Source organism: Balaenoptera ricei, chromosome X (genome assembly GCF_028023285.1).
Source record: "Balaenoptera ricei isolate mBalRic1 chromosome X, mBalRic1.hap2, whole genome shotgun sequence".
NCBI lineage: Eukaryota > Metazoa > Chordata > Mammalia > Artiodactyla > Balaenopteridae > Balaenoptera > Balaenoptera ricei.
In genome coordinates this window covers 96,199,862-96,220,715 of record NC_082660.1, presented here as the reverse complement: position 1 = coordinate 96,220,715, position 20,854 = coordinate 96,199,862, and the positions used below count along the sequence as shown (strand labels likewise).

The 20,854-nt window shown below is 46.4% G+C and overlaps 1 protein-coding gene across 1 annotated transcript; it reads left to right on the top strand.

Moving 5' to 3' along the window:
• Nucleotides 1-5,218: 5,218 nt before the first annotated feature.
• LOC132357159 (tau-tubulin kinase 1-like) lies at nucleotides 5,219-17,078 on the top strand. The gene is made up of 5 exons (XM_059910450.1): nucleotides 5,219-5,847; nucleotides 13,717-13,829; nucleotides 14,145-14,474; nucleotides 15,333-15,552; nucleotides 16,866-17,078. The coding sequence occupies exons 1-5, from the start codon at nucleotides 5,219-5,221 to the stop codon at nucleotides 16,876-16,878; spliced, it is 1,305 nt and encodes a 434-aa protein (XP_059766433.1). The 3' UTR covers nucleotides 16,879-17,078.
• Nucleotides 17,079-20,854: the final 3,776 nt, after the last annotated feature.

Below are 20,854 nucleotides of genomic sequence, written 5' to 3'. Positions count from 1 at the left end.
CCGCCAGGGAAGTCCCGGGAGGTTCACTTTAGACAAACGCCTGCACACCTCTTTTTGAGATACGCCTTTTTTGGTGCATGCTGGGAGTCCGTGTCCCTGCCCCTTACCGAGCTCCAGTTCCCTAGGGCCCTGAATTTACTCCCCAGGTGGCCCCATGTCCCAAGCCCCAAGAGGCATGTGTGTTCCTCTTCACTGAGTCTGTGCTTCTGAGAGCTGAGTGGCACTGTCAGTGTTATACTCTCAGGACTGAGAGGTATCTACGAGGTGCTGGCTGTGTATACAGGGAACAGGACACGTGGGCTACGTTACCCACATGTATGCACCTGAAGCCTCTCATGTTGAGGGAGGAAGCTCAGGCTTGCTGCTCTGAGGGTCTGCTGTAGCTCTAACGTATCAGGCTTCTCTGAGTCTCTGAGAGACGGTCCTTAAATCAGGTCAGGGACGAATCCTGCATTTCCTGTTTCTCTGGGTGTTTGTGGGTTTTTCTGTGTCCACACGTATAAAATATGTTCTCAGTGAGTCCCTCAACCTTGAAAACTTTGTGCTCCTTGTAGGAAAAGACCTGTCTTGTCCCTCTCTGCCTCGTCCAGGAAAGGTTAGGATGTTCTGATATTTTCCTTGCTTATGGCTCCATCTTCTGAAAGGATCTGATCGAAAAAATCTCCTTTTATTCCACTACCTGAGAGGTGACCATTGGGAGAAAAACAGAGGGGTAGGGTGGGTGCCGGAGTTGGAAACAGTTTTCTGTACCAGTTAGGGATATTCTAATGACACTAAAGTTAATGATGAAGAATCACTTTTACTCTAAACCACCTATTTTCAGATGCTCATAACTCCAAGGAATACAAACGAGTACACGTTTACAAGTCTAACAGGGCAGGATTCTCAGACAATGGTGTTCTGGGAAATGTGGTATTATCAAGTCCTGTGAATCACATCATATAGTAGGATCTGTTTTGAGGCACAAAATGTACATTTCTTAGAAGTCTGAGCAATGAATTGTGTGTGTTTACAGATAAGGAATTGATATCATCACCAAATCTATGAAGAAAATGAGTTTAAAACGATTCTAAGAGGCACCTAAAAGTTGGCTCTTCCCTCTCTCTCTCTCTCTCTGTCTCTCTGTCTCATCCAATTAGTTATTTACTCTGCTGCCTTTCTCTCCATTTTCCTGCGTTATTTTAGACCGCATCACTTCCTGACAAATTATGAACTGGTTCATGTATACAGAAGATAATACAGCATATATGTAAGGTATATCATAATAATATAAAAACCTGTGTACCCACCACCAAGCTTGAGAACTAGAACACGGCTAATGCCTTGGAAGCCCACCTGTGCCCTTCCTGCGTCATCCCCTCATTCCTCCCCTGAGGTAACCACGATCCTGAACTTTGTTAATAATTCACTTATTTATACATTCACGGCAGAGGAATGTTCCTTTAAATAATGTTATTTCTTGTCCATTTTGGATTTTATGTGAGTGTAATTATACTCGATGTATTACTTGCCTTACTCTTTCTCCCCGCCCCCCCCCCCCCCAATTTTGTGTTTGTGAGATTTATCCATGTTGATGTGTGCAACTGTAGTAATCAGTTTTCATTGCCGTATAGTTATCCATCGTATGAAAATTCCACAGGGTGTCTATTTCCTGTTGATGGACATGTGGGTTGTTTCCAGTTTTATGCTTTTGCAAATTATCTTGCGACGAATTTTCTCACTCATATCCCCCTATGCCCACATGCAAGAGTTTCTGTAGTTTCTCAGTTGAGGGCAATTTTACGCACTGCCCCCTCCGCCCCAACCAGGGTGACATTTGATAACGTCTGGAAACATTTTGGTTGTCATAACTGAGGGTGTGCTACTGGCATCTAGTGGGTGGAGGCCAAGGATACTGCTAAACATCCTACAATGCACAGGACAGTCCTCTACAACCCAGAATTGTCTTTCCAAAATGTCAACAGCTGAGTAACCCTGATCTAGAGTATAGGCCTAGGCATGAAATTTCTGGGTCGTAGGGTCTGCCCAAGTTCAACCTTACTGGTAACACCAATTATCTTTCAAAACAGTTGTACTAGTTCATACTCCCAACAGCAGAGGATGAGATTTCTATTGGCTCCACATTCTTGCCAACTCTTAGTATCATTACCTTCATTACTTCTTGCCTGAACTTTGCCCTAGTCTCCTAACCTTCTCCTACCTCCATGTCTTTCCCCACAGATACATGCTTCATATACTTGCTAAGTTAACCTTCCTAAAACCCAACTCTGGCCATGCCAAATTCCTGTCAGAAAATTTTGATGACTCTACTGCATACACAATAAACTTGGCATGTAAGACGCACACAAAAGGGCCCACTAGCTCTGTAGACCTAGTAATACCAACTTATTAGGTGGTATTCAAATAAGCCGTGCCCTTTCTCTGCTCTCTGCAGCATGTGTGTTGTTGAACACTTACCCTTTCTTAAGTCAGTTCTACATTCATTTCTAGGTCCATTAATTCAGCCAGTTATTAAATCTTTTAAATTTACTGAGTATTTGTCTTTCTCTGTCTCACTTGTTTCCCTTAACATAATACCCTGCAAGTCCATCCATGTTGCTGCCGATGGCAAAGTTCTTTTTTTATGGCTGATTAGTATTCGTTTGTATATATACACCACATCTTCTTTGTCCATTCATCTGTTGACGGACACAGATTGCTTCCATACGCTGGCAATTATAAATGACCATGCTATGAACATTGGGGTGCATGCATCTTTTTGAATTCGTGTTTTTCTTTTTTACAGATATATGCTCAGGAGTGGAATTGCTGGGTCGTATGGTAGATCTATTTTTAGTTTTCTGAGAAATATCCATACTGTTTTCCACAGTGGCTGCACCAATTTACAGTCCCACCAACAGTGTAGGATGGTTCCCTTTTCTCCACGTCCTCTCCAAAATTTGTTACGTGTGTCCTTTTGTGAGGTGATGTCTCATCGTGGTTTTGATTTGCATTTCCCCGACGATTAGTGATGTTGAACATGTGTGCATGTGCCCATTGGCCATCTGCGTTTCCCCAGAGACAGGAGTGGAGACTTCATTATTAAGGCTACAAGAAGCCATCATGGGGGTCTAATCTGGGATGTAATTTGTGTTTTAGAAATGTCACTCTGAAAGCAATGTGAAGAAAGGTCAGCGAGGAGGAAGAATGGAGTGCTCATTATAGGAGTGATTTATGTGAGAGATGCTGAAGTTCTAGACTAAGGTAGGGGTATTGAAAGCACATGAAGAAGTGTGTAGAACTGAAAGGCAACAGTTGATTGGCTATGGGTGATAACTGGATGTGGAGATACGGAAGGTGTTGTAAGCGTAGAAGAATAAGCGGTGGTAGATGTATTGACAACTTAGTATGCCTGAGTGTGATCAGGAAAAGAAGGAAAAGAGGAGAAACCCCAGGGAATTCCCTGGTGGTCCAGTGGTTAGGACTCGACAGTGGCCCGTGGCCCGGGTTCGATCCCTGTTCTGGGAACTACGATCCCAGCAAGCTGCGCGGCACGGCCAGGAAAAAAAAAAAAAAAAGAAACCCGAAACCAAATCAATGGTGACACGAGGGAGAGATAGAAGAGGGAGAGTGCAGATGGGCAAAAACCAGAGAGGCCAAGGAATAGGAGGGCTCAGTGAGATAAAAGAACACGTGTAGAGAGAGTAGAAGAATGAGAGAGCAGCATGGCTAGGCGCTTGCGGTCCAAGACTGGGATATTTTCATTTTAGAAGTGAGAGGTAGAGTAGTTTAGGGTAAAGAGTAAACCAAAGTGTGTCCCCACCCCTCCCCGCCCATATACACTGCAGATGCTTGGACAAAATGATCGGAAATGACCTTTTCATTTTTGACAAGCAAGTATTGTCTCTACGAGGATGCCTGAGTGACCAGAGACAAGGGGTGCAGGATTAAGAGCAGTAGGGCTGGGCTCAGCTGACCCACTGCTGTTGTGATGGTTAGTTATAGAGGGATCCCACATACGTAAGTATGTGGCTTAGTTCTATGTGGATCCGCCCCGTAAGTGAGAAGAAAGCACTTACTGCAATAGAAGGAAAAAGAGGGGGAAAGGAGAGGGGAAACGAAGGTGTGAAGATGCTCTGCTGGTGAAGAGAAGGGAGGAAATTAAGAGAAACATTTAAAAAACGTGTGATTCTAAAATGGTTGAAAAGAAAAAGTGGGGTGCTTGAGAAGGGGTCGAGGTGGGGTAAAGAGTTCAGTTTTTAGCTGTACAAAACACTCAGCCACCCCAGGAAGTTCCATGCAACTAAAGCTTTGCAATATGCTGGGCACAAGCAGTCCCAGCTCTTCTCACCAAATACTGAAGGAAAGGGGAAGGGGGAGAATGTTTGTTTGAATATTCTAGTTGACCAAGAGTGAACCTGAAATCCATTTTGATTTCAACACTCTTAAATGGCATGCCTCACGAGGTCCAGCGCTGGTGAATATGACTGAGGTTTATCTGTTCCTTGCCCATCTGGCTTATGTGCTCTGAAGAAGCCTCTTTCTGACCTTGCTTCATCAAGGTACCAAGATGGGAAGGACGAAGGGTAGTGAATGAGTGGAAGCATTTCCTCTTTCTCTGAGATATTTCTATTCTATGTGGCAATGTTCAGGGTAGCGGAAAGAAGAGAAGGCCTCTAGCAAAAATGTAAGGCTTTTTTCCCCCACATGCTGGGGCCAGAATGCTGGAGCATTACAGTGGCCTGCTCTCCAGGGGCTCACTGCCTTGAAGATCCGATACACTGACCGTTGCCTTCTTTTCCCCTTCAATGCTGTCAGCCAAGAACCCTCACTTCAACTGTGCATCCCTTAGCTATGGGAGGGGGGCTCCTGGAGCCCAATTTCTGTCCTGATGACGGGCCAGAGCCGGGCCACGACATGCACAGGTTGAACCTCCTCTATCCCTTCCAGAGGACAGGCGCTCTGGTTGACTGGAGGCCCGAGGGTCTGGGAATGACCACCAGTCAACTATGTCCTGATTCCTCAGAGGTGTCCAGATCTTTCAAACTGCAGATTCAGCCCGGGCGGTCAAATTACTCCTTTCACCACAAAAAGCAAACTCTTGGGCATACGCTGTTTCAAGTGAAAAGCACATTTTGCGTTTTTGCAGAGGGGAGGCGCAGGGCGGGGTGCCCCACGCCGCCGACCCCAGGCCCAGCTCTCCAGCTGCCAGGGAGCTGGAGCTGGGGCTGACCAAGGAATGACTGCGGACGCCAGAAGGAGCAGAGGGCTGGGCGGCGCACAGGCTGCGGTAGGAGGCGGGACCGCGCATCTCGTTCAATGGGTCCCGGCGCCTGCCGGATTGGCTAAGCTCGCTTGCCGTCGGGGTGGGCGGAGCCAGTTGTGCGCCGGGCTTGGGGCCCGCCCAGCGGCAGCCGGACGTGCTTCAGACCCCGCGCTCTGGGCAGCGGCTGGGTGCGTGGTCCGGTTGCTGCGTGGAGTGAAGCTGCTGGGCTGCTGCTCTTCTTGCCGCTCCCTGGCTCAGGGCCGCTGGTCGACCCCCACCCTCCCCACTCCCCTTGGCCTCGATGTTCTCACCTTACAGGTGGCTCTTGGCCGAAGCACGAGGTCCGCGCCCCGCTCCTCTTGGTTATCCCGCTCCCCCCCCCCCCACCTGGTCTCTCTTCCTCCCGGTCCGCAGCGGTCTCCAGGGTTCTCCGACGGTCGGAGCTCTGGCGTCCCGACATGCGGCGGGCCGCTGTGCTCCTGCTGCTCATCAGGACCCGGCCCTTGGAGGGCGACGACCCGAAACCCAGCTGGAAATTCCGCTTTGATTTCTAACCTCTCCTCGTCTGATGTTCCTGACGTCGTTCTGGACTTCTTCGATTGGTAAGCGGGGTCGGCAGGCTGCCATGAGCTGGGAGGGCGGTGGGTGAGTGGGCGACCTCTTAGAAGGAGACGGCTGGAGCCGATGTGGGCCTGCGCTTTTGAACCGCTGCCCACGCGCGCTGCCTGCTGGCCAGTCCCTAGAGGAGTTGGTGGTGGGGATGGGGACGACCAGCTGCGATGGAGCCCCCTTGCTTCAGCCCCTCTGTTGCTGTGGTGCCTAATAGCGCTGAAGTGGCGGGGTTCGGGGAACTACCGCCCCAGGGTCCACCCCTCCATCTCCAGGGACTGAGTTCTCCTCAGCCAGGTATACTGGCCCCTGTGTGTGAGTGCGCGGGGAGGGGGTGATGGTGCGGTGAGGGCTAAAGGCAGTATTCTGTGCTGAGCTGACGGCTGGTAAAACTGGGAGGGCCTCGACCGGCCTAATCCCAGATTCCGCTCCCCACTCTGCTCCGCCAGATAGGGTCCTCTAGCAACAACGCTTCTTATTAAATGCACCAGATGCATTCCTGCTTATTATCCCTGAATAGTGTTTCCTTGTCAGCCAGCAGAACGATTCAAGCAAGCCAATCACATCCTTGCTTAGGAACCAGGGGGTACCTCACCCTCGTGATACTGCAAAGCCCGCTTCCCCCAGACCCTTCTGGTTCACGCTGTTCCAGAATGCAACCCCCATGTGTCCTGCATGGCCTGCGATGTCCTCCTCTCCTGGGCTGCCCAAGAGGTGGGTCACTGGGCCTCCGACCCTGTCCCCATAACCACCCAGAAGGTCTGGACCACTCATGATTAGATGGAGATAAAACCCACAGCTGTAAATTTGCACTGCTAGAAATCTAAAATATTCTGAGGGAATTTGTACAGAGAGAAAAGACAAAATAATAATAATTCCATGCAGCGCCAGTGGCAGCACCCTAGCAGAAGATGTTTTCAGTCCACCCACCTCTGGCTTGGGGGCCCAGCAATCTTCTGCTGTGCCACTCTGTTGCCTATGCCTGTGTTGCAGTGAAAATCCTGATCATCCTAATGATAGGGAAGAGCAACCATGGCACTTTTGTGACACGGTGATGAAATTAAACCCAACTTAAGCCAGAGTCCTTAAAACTTATTAAGCAACCATTGCCATAGGGGAGGCCCCTAACCCTAATGAAACTGATTTGATGCTGTCTGAAGGAAGAAATCTATAAATATGAGCAGATTAGAGAGGACACCCCCTCACACACACACACACAAAGTACATCCAGTGACAAACGAGCAAGCAAAAAGAATCAGAGAGAATGAAATTAGAAAACTTCAATACAGAGGGAGGCAACAATTAAATCGATACAAAGGTGCACAATTTAATCCAGTTGGAAATCTAGAATTTGCTAAAAGAATTTATACCTGGTAAGACCTTTGTCCTTGGCAGACATCTGTCTTCTCACTGTGTCCTCACATGGCCTTTTCTTTGTTCAGTGTGGGGAGACAGAGAGCTCTGTGGCATCTGTTCCTTTTCTTATAAGGATACCCCCCCTATTGGATTAGAGCTCCAAGCTTATGACCTCGTTTAACCTTGAAGGCCATATCTCCAAATATAGTCACATTGGGGGTTAGGGCTTCAACATACCAATTTGGGGGGAACAGAATTCAGTCCATAACATTTTTTTTTTTTTTTTTTTACTTTTGGCTGTGTTGGGTCTTCGTTGCTGCACGCGGGCTTTCTCTAGTTGCGGCGAATGGGGGCTCCTCTTCGTTGAGGTACACGGGCTTCTCACCGTGGTGGCGTCTCTTGTTGTGGGGCATGGGCTCTAGGTGCGCGGGCTTCAGTAGTTGTGGCCCACGGGCTCAGTAGTTGTGGTTTGCGGGCTCTAGAACTCAGGCTCAGTAGTTGTGGCGCACAGGCTTGCTCCGCGGCACGTGGGATCTTCCCAGACCAGGGCTTGAACCCGTGTCCCCTGCATTGGCAGGCAGATTCTCAACCACTGCGCCACCAGGGAAGCCCTATATATTTTATATATAGTAGTTTATATCTGCTAATCACAAACTCCTAATTTATCCCTTCCCCACCCCCTTTCCCCTTTGGTAAACATAAGTTTGTTTTCTATGTCTGTGAGTCTGTTTCTGTTTTGTAAATATCAATAAGTTCATTTGTATCATTTTGTATTAGATTCCACATGTAAGTGATATCATATGATACTTGTTGTGGCTCACGGGCTCTAGAGCACAGGCTCAGTAGTTGTGGCGCACGGGCTTAGTTGTTCTGGATCTTCCCAGACCAGGGCTCGAACCCGTGTCCCCTGCGTTGGCAGGTGGATTCTTAACCACTGCGCCATCAGGGAAGCCCTCAGATGAATTCTTAAGAAGAATTCATTTATATGTCTTTTATATATATATGATATGTTCTTGATCCTTTCATCTGCCCAAAACACTTAGGTTGTCTCCATTCCTTGGCTATTGTGAATAATGCTGCAATGAGCATAAGAGAGCAGAGCAGAAATCACCTCCTTTGGATCTGTTTTCAGGAGTGGGATTGCTGGCTGATCTGCTAGTTCTATTTTCAATCTTTTGAGGAACCTCCATACCGTTGTCCATAGTGGCCGCACCATTTTACTTTCCCACCAACAGGGCACGAGGGTTCCCTTTTTACCACACTCTTGCCAACACTTGCTATCTCTTGTCCTTTTGAAAATAGCCATCCTAATAGGTGTGATGTCTTAATTACAGTTTGATTTGCATTTCCCTCAGGGTTAGTGATGTTGAACACATTTTCCTATACCTATTGGCCAGTTGTATGTCTTCTTTGGAAAAATGTATATTCAGACTGTGTACCCTTTTATTAATTATTTGTTGGTTTTGTGTTTGTTTTTTTGTTTTTTTTTTTGATGTTGAGTTGATTGAATTCCTTATATATTTTGCATATTATCCCCTCAACAGATAACATGATTTGCAAATGTTTTCTTCTGCTTCATAGGTCAGTTGCCTTTTCATTTTGTCGATTGTTTCCTTTGCTGTGCAGAAGCTTTTTAGTTTGATGTAGTCCACTTGTTTATTTTGTTTTTGTTGCCTTTGTTTTGGTGGCAGTTCAAAAAAAAATCATTGCCATAACCTATGTCAAGGAGCTTACCCCTGTGTTTTCCTCTAGGAGTTTTACAGATTCAGGCCTTACGTTTAAGTCTTTAATCCATTTGGAGTTCATTTTGGGGTATGGTGTAAGATAAGGGTCCAATATAGTATCTTTGCATGTGGATATCCAGTTTTCCCAGCACCATTTATTGAAGAGACTCTCCTGTCCTCGCTGTGTGTTCTTGTCAAATAGTTGAGCATATATGTGTGGGTTGATTTCTGGGCTCTATATTTTGTTCCATTGGTCTATGTCTATATCTGTTCTTATGCCAGTACCATGCTGTTTTGATTACTATACCTTTGTAAAATAATGAAATCAGGAAGCATGATGCCTCCAGGTTTAGGTTTGTTATTTGGGGGGTGGTTCATCAAAGGGTACAAATGATCAGTTATAAGATAAATACATTCTAGGGATCTAATGTACAGCATGCTGATATAATTTAAGATGTTGTGTGGTATGCTGGAGACTTGCTGAGACAGTAGATCTTAGTTTTATCCCACACACCACCCCCAAAAAACCTTTAGCTATGTGAGGTGATAGATGTATTAATCAGTTTCACTGTGGTAATCATTTAACAATGTATACATACATCAAGCATCACACTGTTCACCGTGAATATAGAAATTTTATTTGTAAATTATACTTCCATAAAGTTGGAGGGGATGGGAGGAATGTGTGTCCTGTTCACATGGAAAAAATTAATTACTCTAAACTGTCAGAGGTAAAGCACAGGATTTGGGTTACTAGAAGAATACATTTTAAGTCAACTGTCTTCAATAAACTCAATGAGCGAAAGGAAACAATGATCAAAGAACTAGGAAACAATGAGAAAGATGTATCACAAAGAGACAGATATTATAAATAGGGACAAAATAAAAGTTCTTCAGCTGCAAAGCACAGTAAGTGAAATGAAAAATTAATAAAAGATGTCCAACAGCAAATTTGACCAGGAGAAAAAGAATCAGCGAGTTTTAAAAGGTTAGTTGAACTATCCAGTCTCTGGAAAGGAAAAGAGGAGCAGAAAAGCAAAGAATGAAGAATAATGAGCAAAGCCTATGAGACTTATGTGCATCAGCAAGCTTATCAATGTACACATAATGACACTTGCAGAGGCAGAGGAGAGAGAGAAAGGGGCAGGAAATCATTGAAGAAATGATGCCTGAAAACCTCCAAACTCGGAGGAAAGACATGACTCTACACACCCAAGAAGTTCCACAAACTCCAAGCAGGATAAAATCAGAGATCCCCACCTAGGCACACCATGCTCAAATTATCAAAAGTCAAAGACAAAGAGTGAACCTTGAAAACAGCAATAGAAACAACTCCTCACCTACAAGTAATCCTCAGTAAGATTTGTGCCCATTTCTCTACAGAAACCATAGAGGACAGCTGGCATTGGAATGACATACTAAAAGCGTAGAACAAATGAACAAAAATACCCTTTCAACCAAGAATTCTATATGTGGGGAAAACGAAGGGGAGTTAAAGACATTCCAAGACAAACAAAAACTGAGAGAGTACATAGCTAGTAAGCTTGCCCTACAGAAAGTACTAAAAGGAGTCCTTCAGGCTGAATTGAAATAATGCTGGGCACCTATCTGAAGCAATATGAAGAAATAAACCACAAAGGCCAAGGTAACTACACAGGTAAACGCAAAAGCCAGTATTGCTGTACTTTTGGTTTGTATCTCCTCTTTTTGTTCTCATATATGATTGAAAATACAAATGTATAAAGCATTAACTATAAATCTCTGTTAATGGGCACCAAATATACAAACATGCCATGTGTCACCATAATTAAATAAAGAAATGTGGCAGAGCTGGGGAAAAGCAGAGTTTTTGAATACTATTGCAACTATCTCCGTATTAATACAAACTTGATTATTATAAAGTTAAGATATTAATTGTAACTCCCAGTGTAACCACCGACACTGCCCCCACAAAAAGCTCCAGCACTATAAAAAAACTAAAAAAGGTACAGAGAAAGGAGTGATAAAGAATCACTTTGTACACTAGAAAAACGAAATTAATAACAGAAAAATACAGTAATTGAGGAGTGAAGGAACAAAAAAAGGCTGACATGTGGAAAATAAATAGGAAAAGGTCAGGAAAAGTCTTTCCCTGTCAGTAATCAATACAATAACCATAGATAAAACTGTTCAACGAAAAGACAGCACAAGTGAGTGAACTTCAGGCAGTCACCTTAGCGCTGGATGCTCTGGCCAACAGTTAGCCCCGTCTGCACATTTTCATAGACAATCAGGCCATTGTCGTCGGTCTGGCTGTCTGGTCCGGCCCATGGCAGCAACGACGTTTCCTTGTGTAAAACTGTCCTGTCCCCTTTGGGGTAAAGAGCCCTGGGAATCTCTTGGCCCGCAGACTCCCAACTTATAAATCCAGGTCACACGTGTCTCTATATATACTAAAGCCACTATGCAGGGCTTTGCCAAGACCCTCCTTCTTGGCTTTGGAGTTCCGGGCCTTATTGATGGTGACCGAGGCATGCATTTTACTTCTCAGGATACACAACGCTGGGCTCTTGAACGGCATTCAGTGGACCTTTTGCCTCCCTACCCGGCCTTAGGCTGCAGGACTCAGAGTTCCAGAGTGGCTTACTTCCACAAGTTCAAATTCCATTACACGAAAATGGCACGTTTCAGTCGCCAGTCACACGCCAGAGGTGAATTGTAGTATAGCGTCTGACTGCGTCCTTTGATGTTTGACTGCTGAGGGCTTTTAAACGTCAAGCCTCCCTCTTCCCCAATGCCCCACACTCTCTCCTTTGGCGCGGTTGTAGGGTGGAGGGGAGGAGGAGTGGGCGTCAAACTACACTAGCTACTGCCGGCACAAGGGAACTGTCATGCTGGCCCCATCCACTAATCACAGTAGAACTCCCAAAGCAATTTCTTCCTTTCCTGACTCTCTCAAGTCTTTTTTGGAGCAGCTTGAAAAGGCTACCCTGCTCTCCCCCCAGAAGCCTCCTCATGTAAGGAATACACTTTGCATCGCGTCTCGGTAGTGTGTGTGTGTGTGTGTGTGTGTGTGTGTGTGTGTGTGTGTGTGGTGTCACCAGTCTTGATTGACCTTTGAACCCAACTTGGGGTAGGGGTCCATACTGACTCAGGGTGGCAACAACAGCTCTTCTCGCCAACCTTCCCAGGAGCGCAGTGCAGAATGTGTGCTTCCCATCCGTGAAACGTTAGGGTCTGTCAAATTAGATGTCCTGGATCCCAAGGCGGTGTGCTTACTGGAAGTAAGGGACATAGCTTATGTTCTCCTGAACGTGAAGTTACAGCTAACACCCACTCTTGCTTCTGTGCCCAGCGACAATAGTAAGTGGGATTAGCATAAAATAGTTGCCGATTTCTTCCTCGTTTTAAGCATTCGTTACCCTTGACCACTCGGCTAAGTGGGGCTGAGTACAACAAAAAGTCTCGGACTGTTGACCGAGAAATCATTCTAGGAAGCCTGTCCTGTTAACGTGTGCCATGCTGTATTAGTCTGCTCAGGCTGCCCTAATAAAATGCCATAGGCTGGGCGGCTTAAACAAGACATTGGTTTATTTCCTACAGTTCTGGAGGCTAGGAAGCCCAAGGTCAGGGTGCCAGCATGGTGGAGTTCTTGGTGAGGGCCCTCGTTTTGGCTTGAAGATAGCCGCCTTCTTCCTGTGGCTTCACGTTGGGGTGGTGGGCGGAGAGCACCATCTATGGTCTCTTCCTGTAAGGGCAGTGATCCCAACGTGTGGACCGCAGCCTCCTGACCTTACCGAAACTGAATGACCTACCAAAGACCCGGTCTCCAAATACCATCTCCTGGGGGCGGGGTGGGGTGGGGGACGGGCTTCATCGTATGAATTGGGGAGGCAGGGGATGTACACAATCCAGTGCAGAGCAGGTGCTCAGCCCAGTCTTTTTTTTTTTTTTTTTTCAGCCCAGTCTTTAAAAGAAGTATCTCTCTCTGTCTCTGTCTCTGTCTCTGTCTCTGTGTCTCTCTCTTCCCTCTCTCTCTCTGTCTTCATTTCTTGGCGGCTGGAAGTGAATTGGGGAGCCCTGATGAAACACTGTCCGGCTCCTGTCTTTACTGCTTTCTCTCCACTCTCCATTCTCACTGCATCCATATCGACTTTGTATGTCCTTTTCTAAGTAGCTTTAACCGCATTAAAACCTCCAAATTCTCTTGCTCTCTCTTGTGGGAGGTTTTAAGCGTTGCTGAGATTTGATCTATACACCTTCTCTCTCTCTCGTTTTTGAACTAAGTGTGTCTCAGTCAGCGTGAGCTGCCCCAGGGTGGCAATTGGGGAACACATGCAGGTTCCCATACCCCAGGGCGCCGCCCTATAGGGACACTGTAGCTTTGCTCTTGCAGTGGTGGAATGAAAAGGAAGGGATTCCTGTGGGCTCACGGAGGCTCAGGGTGAGCTGGGCCTTTAAGGCTTCCAGGGAAGCTGAAGACCTTGGTCACTCATTGGACGGCGGTGCTGTCAATCCTTGGCTGCTGGCAAATGAGCTTAGAGCCGGCGCTGGAGGAAGTGGCCCTTGGTTGACCCTTCCAAGGTCCGCCTCCCGTCGCCAGCCAGTCAGGCTCTTTCCCGCCCTGTGCGCAGCGGCCTCGGCGCAGTCTCGGTGGGGCGCTCCACAGGCCGGCGGTCTGCCCTTCCCGTGGCGGGGCCCCCAGAGGCATCTTCGCAGACTCTTGTCCCCTGTGCAGCCGGCTTCTCTGCAGCCCCCACCCCGTGCCGGAGGCCCCGCTGCCAACAGCGTCCCCTCCCTCAGCGATACTCAGCCCGGCGGCCGCCATCTTCCCCGCGATCTTCACTGCAGCCCGATCCGTGTGTGGCGCGTCCGTCCTGCCATGTCTGCCACAGAGGAGCGAGGGCCGATCCCAGGTGGCCAGGCCGGAGCTGGTGGCGGGGCGGGTGGCGACCCCAGTCCCCTCGGGGTCCGCGCATCCCCTTCGGGAGGGATGGATGGAGCCGAGGGGGCCGCGGCCCTTCTGGCCTCCCTGGGGCTCTCCAGAGCCCTTCACGGGGAGGATGGTGGGCAGGAGGCCGCCCAGGCCGCAGTGGAAGAAGACTGGGATGTAGAGCTGGTTGAGGAGGAGGAGGAGGAGGAGGAGGAGGTGGAGGAGGTGGAGGAGGAGGAGGAGGAGGAGGAGACGGAGGAGGAGGAGGAGGAGGAGGAGGAGGAAATTTTTGAATTAGAGATCGAGGACCAGGAGGAGGATGAGTACCAGTCAGAAGAGGGAGACGAAACTGAGGAAGAGGTCGAGGAGGAGGAAGAGACACAAGAGGAGGACGAGAATGGGCACGAGGGCGCGGGAGTGGTCGCGGGCCACGGGCCCCCCATGGCGCAGTTTCAGTCCCTGTTCCGGGATCCGGTCCATTGCCGTGTGCACCACAGCCACTACAACTACCGTGTCCTGGTCGGGCCCCACGCCGGCCGCGTGATGGTCAGGCGCCGCTCCCGACGGCTCTCGGACCCTGCAGAGGATGCCGCGCCTCCTCAGGAGCAGGAAGACCTGGGAGAGGCAGGTGAGGTCTGGCGGGGCGAGTACCAGGCAGAGGGCACCCCGCCCTGGGAGCCGCAGGAACCTGCAGAGGGGGCGGCATCCCAGAAGGCAGAGGAACCCGCGGCGGCGGCCGAGTTCTGGGCGGGCGAGGTCCTGGCTGATGCCTCCGAGTCCTGGGAGGCTGGGGCGTGTGGACCTGACGACGGGGCCGAGGCTGGCGAGGGGCGGCCCAGTCCCCAGGCCCTTGCAGCCCCTGCTGGGGCATCGGCCTGAAAGGCAGGCCGCGCTCAGCGCTGGCCTCTGGCGGTTAAGCAGCGGGTCAAAGCTCTCAAAAACCTTCAGGCACGATATGCACAAGTAGAAGCCCAATTCTCTAAAGACCTTTATGATCTTGAGAAAAAGTATGCTGCTGTCTACCAACCTAGGGGCGAACAAATGGCACGCCTCACTTTTGGTTGACGGGCTTCTAAAAATGTAAAGATTCTCAGTAGGATGACCTGAGAAAATGATGAAAGGTCACAGGGGCACTTTTCAGTGGTTGAGGAATCAGTGAGCTTCGCGGTAGAACTTGTCTTTAAATCGGGTGAACATTTTCCAGTGACGTTCTGGCAGAAACATACAAAAATGCTCTGAGAATCAAATGGTTTCGATCCCTTCTCCAAAGGGCCAGAAATAATCAGCAGCACAGTGTGTGAGATCTACTGGAAGGAGGGGGAAAATGTTGTGAAAACTGTCAAGCAGCAGAAGTGTGAGGCCCATGGAAGTGTTGTATCAACCAGTAGGAACATGGCCAGCTCTTCTTTTTATTTATTTATTTATTTATTTATTTATTTATTTATTTATTTATTTATTTATGTTTTGACATATTTCTCTTCTCCAGAACCTCCTGAGGGCAGAGAACTAGATTCTGCTGCTGATTTTAAATCGGGAAATGTTTCCCACCACCTTGTGATGCCAAAGTCCGTATCATTCGACACTAAAGAAGAGAGTGCACATCAGTATGAAAATGCTGAGGAAGAGAAAGAGGATGGAAAGGAAAAAGCAGAAGAAGGACCCAAAGTGGGTACGGTCTCAGCAGAGGGCAGCTCTGGAGAATACAGGTATTATTGTATAGTGCAACCATTCCTGACATATACCTGTTACTAACAGCTTTATGTTTTGTTTTGTTTTGTTTACATACTTAATTTATTTTTGGTTTATTTTTTTAACATCTTTATTGGAGTATAATTGCTTTACAGTGGTGTGTTAGTTTCTGCTTTATAACAAAGTCAATCAGCTCTACGTATACCTATATCCCCATATCTCCTCCCTCTTGCGTCTCCCTCCCATCCTCCCTATCCCACCCCTCTAGGTGGTCACAGAGCTCCGAGCTGATCTCCCTGTGCTATGCAGCTGCTTCCCACTAGCTATCTATCGTGTTTTAAATTTTTTTTGTAAAGTAAATAAGAAAAAATTGTTGAAATTTAGTTTTGGAAAAACAGTTTAATGTTACTAATGGACTTGCATTCTAGATGATATAGAAGGAAGTGTGTTCTGAAAAGTATTTCATTTGCAGCCGCAAGTCCTTTGTCCTGTAGCTTTAAGACTACTACAGATGGGAAATTTATCAGACCTGGAAATAGAGACCTATGTGTTTTTAGAGGTCTAAAACGTAGAGACCTATATTTTTAGAGAATGGTCACCAGAAGAAGCAGCTAAAGCGAGTAAGCTGTGCACTAGCGGTACCTTCATCCCCTGGCCACAGAAATGGAGTCTCTTGGAATAACAATGCCTTTGAGAAGGTGACTCCTTACAAAGTAGTAAAACGTTAAGGATTTCACATAAGACTGCATTTCATGAGTAGTTCACAAATATTAGTTCAATTTAGATTTTTTATTCAAAAGAAGAGAAAATTAGCCATAGTAAGATTATTGGCTATCCCTGAGTCGGTAATTCAATCTTAGTTTCTCCTTCCTCTACCCATTCATCTTTTCCTTTCTCTGTCTCATCTCTCTCTCTCTCTCAGTATCACGCTCTTTCTTTCTCCCTTTCTTAATTTTCACACCTGTGGGTGTTTGATAACAGCCTCATTCCATTCTCATTTTACAGATACGGAAACTGAAGGTCTGGGATTATAAGGGATTTATGATTTGTGTAAGGAGCATAGGCTCTTAAGGTGGAAAGACATTTAGATGGCAGAGTGGCCTCTCAAGAAAAAAATCTAGCATTTATAGTGGTGGGCAAGAGAGAGATGAGGTTGGTGTGATGAAATGATGTGCACCCTGACAACCAAGGCTCTGGGTTACAAGAAGAAAACATCTTGTTCTCTCCTTGGAGAGCCAACAGATGTACATAGTATCGACTCATATTTAGAAAGTCCCTGCTGCATGTTATTGGTGTACAATTGTTAATTGACTCTTATCCCATCCTACAGTTGGAAGGCATAAAAAGAAGTGGACGGCGAAAGAAGAGATGAATTTGTTGTTCACGGATATTCTAGTTTTCATTAGCCCACAATGCAAATTTTGTTCCAAAGTTCAGCATCCCAAAATGATATTAACTGACATCTGACTTTATTCTGACCTTTTACAGATAAATTTGATAGTATTGTTCACATTGAAAATAAAAGCTTGTTTGACATGAATAAGCTGCAGATTTTTTTTTTTTAACCTAAATAACACTGACTCCAACGTATCTTTGTTCTATTTCTTTCGGCCCACCTTACTGTCATTGAAAGGGATTTCTTTCAACTATTTGGTAAGCCTGTTTCAAATCCTTTTATTGCAGCCTCAAATAAATTAAAATATTAGATTATAAACAAGTTGTGTGACGAGAGAGATGGTGGCCCAGCCTCTAGTACGTGTTATTGAGAGGACCTGACGGACGACCTCGCTTGCCTGGAGACCAGATGGCGCTATTGGCCTGCCATGGAGCAGCAGCAGCAGCAGCTGGGAACTTGTTTGAAATGCAAATTCTCAGACCCTGCTCCAGACCTACTGAATTGGATATTCTGAAGGTAGGCTGCTAGCCATCGGGTTTTACAAGTCCTCCAAGTGCTACTGAAGCACACTAAAGTTTGAGAACCACTGCTTTAGAGCAATGGGGGAAACGTTTAAGTACACCTACGGTAGGACCAGCCTTAATTCACTGACTTGGTACTGTTGCAGGTAAACTGAACAGGATGGTAAGATCTGGACTGAGGAAGACACTAGAATTCTCAGGGGCCTGAGACACAGAGAGCTCCCGGAGGGATGTGTTACTTTCCTAGGGTTACCGTAGCAAATTACCACAAAGCAGGTGGCTTAAAACAACCGAAACTTATTCTCTGACAGTTCTGGAGGCCAGAAGTCTGAGGTCAAAGTGTCGGCAGGGTTGCTTCCTTCTGGAGGCTCGGAGGGAGAATCTGTTCCATGCCTCTCTCCTAGTTTCTGGTGGCTGCTGTCAATCCTTGGCATCACTCGGCTTGTAAACGCATGATTCCAATTTCTTTCTTCACCTTTACATAGTGTTTCCCCCTGTGTCTCTGTTTCTGTGTTCTTTCTCTTCTTATGAGGACGCCAGTCATACTGGATTAAGGGCCCGCCCTAATCCAGTGTGACCTCATCTGATCTTTATTACACCTGCGAATACCCGATTTCCAAATAAGGTCACATTTACAGGTTCCGCGGGTCAAGACTTCAACATATCTTTTGCGGGGACACAGTTCAGCTTATAACAAGGGGCAAGGATTCAGTAGTGGAAGGGAGAAAAAGATGAAGGAGAAACCTAGTTCCAAAAGGATAAAAGCATTATGATACCATGCACGTATGAAGTTTAAAGACATGCAAAAGTGATTAGACTGATTATAGATACATGTATTTGTAGTAAAAGGCATACATAGGAGTAATGCATACATATGTAGTATGCAGAAAGGTGTGTATGAGAACAATAAACTTATTTAAGACAGTGGTTAAATGTATGGAAAGAGAGGGAGAATTCAATTGGGGAGAGGTACACTGGGTTTCAGTTTCATTTGTAAGCTTACGTTTCTTAAGACGGCTGATGGTTGCATGGGTGTAGCGTTCTCTGTACCTTTGTCGAGGTCTGAAATATGTCCTAATTTAAAGAAAATTAAAGGAGGAAATGGGCCTAATATCTGGAACTTCTTTAAGGGAAAAAGGTGAAGTGGTACTTGAGCAGAGCAGAGGACCATAGAAGGGGAGAACCAGGGGTCTGAGGGTAGAAGGCCTTATTTCTATCTTTAGTTAAGGCTGCTTGAGAGCTTGCTAGTTAGCATCAATACCTTTTTCTATTTTCTATGCTAGTGCCTCACGTATCCTAGGGTAGATTAACATTATTTATTTACGTGTGTGTCTCCCCAGCTGCCTAACGTGTGAGCTTCTGAATTGTTTGGAACTTAAAGGCTTTTATTTATTTCTCTCTCCTAAAGCACTGTGTTTCCTTCTTCGTAGATGCTTGATAAAGGTCTGTTAAAGTGAAGTTAGTGTAAGGTATCCGCAACCCTTTCCCCTGTCACTGGGGTTGACATTTAAAAATGCATTATCCTGTAGTAACACAGGGTATTCCTTATGGCTAGAACAACAACAGAAAGCGGCACAAGGCCTTTTGTCACCATTGTTTAACGAAGGAACAGTCCAAGTAGAAATTTATCCATGTAGGGTCCCTCGAAAGGCCTCAAATTGGTTTGCTTCTGTATGGTTCATGCCTCGCCAGCAGGGTGTGTATGTGTGTATTTCTGTGTTAATACAGTTAATGTATTAACTATAGTTAATATTAAAGGCCTTTACCTGGGCTTAAGAATTTTCGGAGGTTCACTTTATTTATTTATTTATTTATTTATTTTATAATTATTTTTTGGCCACGTCGTGTGGCATGCAGGATATCAGATCCCCGACCAGGGTTCGAACCCGTGCCCCCTGCATTGGGAGCGCAGAGTCTTAAGCACTGGGCCGCCAGGGAAGTCCCGGGAGGTTCACTTTAGACAAACGCCTGCACACCTCTTTTTGAGATACGCCTTTTTTGGTGCATGCTGGGAGTCCGTGTCCCTGCCCCTTACCGAGCTCCAGTTCCCTAGGGCCCTGAATTTACTCCCCAGGTGGCCCCATGTCCCAAGCCCCAAGAGGCATGTGTGTTCCTCTTCACTGAGTCTGTGCTTCTGAGAGCTGAGTGGCACTGTCAGTGTTATACTCTCAGGACTGAGAGGTATCTACGAGGTGCTGGCTGTGTATACAGGGAACAGGACACGTGGGCTACGTTACCCACATGTATGCACCTGAAGCCTCTCATGTTGAGGGAGGAAGCTCAGGCTTGCTGCTCTGAGGGTCTGCTGTAGCTCTAACGTATCAGGCTTCTCTGAGTCTCTGAGAGACGGTCCTTAAATCAGGTCAGGGACGAATCCTGCATTTCCTGTTTCTCTGGGTGTTTGTGGGTTTTTCTGTGTCCACACGTATAAAATATGTTCTCAGTGAGTCCCTCAACCTTGAAAACTTTGTGCTCCTTGTAGGAAAAGACCTGTCTTGTCCCTCTCTGCCTCGTCCAGGAAAGGTTAGGATGTTCTGATATTTTCCTTGCTTATGGCTCCATCTTCTGAAAGGATCTGATCGAAAAAATCTCCTTTTATTCCACTACCTGAGAGGTGACCATTGGGAGAAAAACAGAGGGGTAGGGTGGGTGCCGGAGTTGGAAACAGTTTTCTGTACCAGTTAGGGATATTCTAATGACACTAAAGTTAATGATGAAGAATCACTTTTACTCTAAACCACCTATTTTCAGATGCTCATAACTCCAAGGAATACAAACGAGTACACGTTTACAAGTCTAACAGGGCAGGATTCTCAGACAATGGTGTTCTGGGAAATGTGGTATTATCAAGTCCTGTGAATCACATCATATAGTAGGATCTGTTTTGAGGCACAAAATGTACATTTCTTAGAAGTCTGAGCAATGAATTGTGTGTGTTTACAGATAAGGAATTGATATCATCACCAAATCTATGAAGAAAATGAGTTTAAAACGATTCTAAGAGGCACCTAAAAGTTGGCTCTTCCCTCTCTCTCTCTCTCTCTGTCTCTCTGTCTCATCCAATTAGTTATTTACTCTGCTGCCTTTCTCTCCATTTTCCTGCGTTATTTTAGACCGCATCACTTCCTGACAAATTATGAACTGGTTCATGTATACAGAAGATAATACAGCATATATGTAAGGTATATCATAATAATATAAAAACCTGTGTACCCACCACCAAGCTTGAGAACTAGAACACGGCTAATGCCTTGGAAGCCCACCTGTGCCCTTCCTGCGTCATCCCCTCATTCCTCCCCTGAGGTAACCACGATCCTGAACTTTGTTAATAATTCACTTATTTATACATTCACGGCAGAGGAATGTTCCTTTAAATAATGTTATTTCTTGTCCATTTTGGAT

What these genes read in the sequence shown, in the direction of transcription:
- LOC132357159 (XM_059910450.1), top strand. Translation starts at nt 5,219, where the DNA reads ATGACTGCGGACGCCAGAAGGAGCAGAGGGCTGGGCGGCGCACAGGCT. An exon ending in GGAGCGAGGGCCGATCCCAG is followed by an intron (nt 13,830 to 14,144) that starts GTGGCCAGGCCG and finishes TTTTTGAATTAG; the next exon opens with AGATCGAGGACCAGGAGGAG. An exon ending in GGAAGACCTGGGAGAGGCAG is followed by an intron (nt 14,475 to 15,332) that starts GTGAGGTCTGGC and finishes TCTCTTCTCCAG; the next exon opens with AACCTCCTGAGGGCAGAGAA.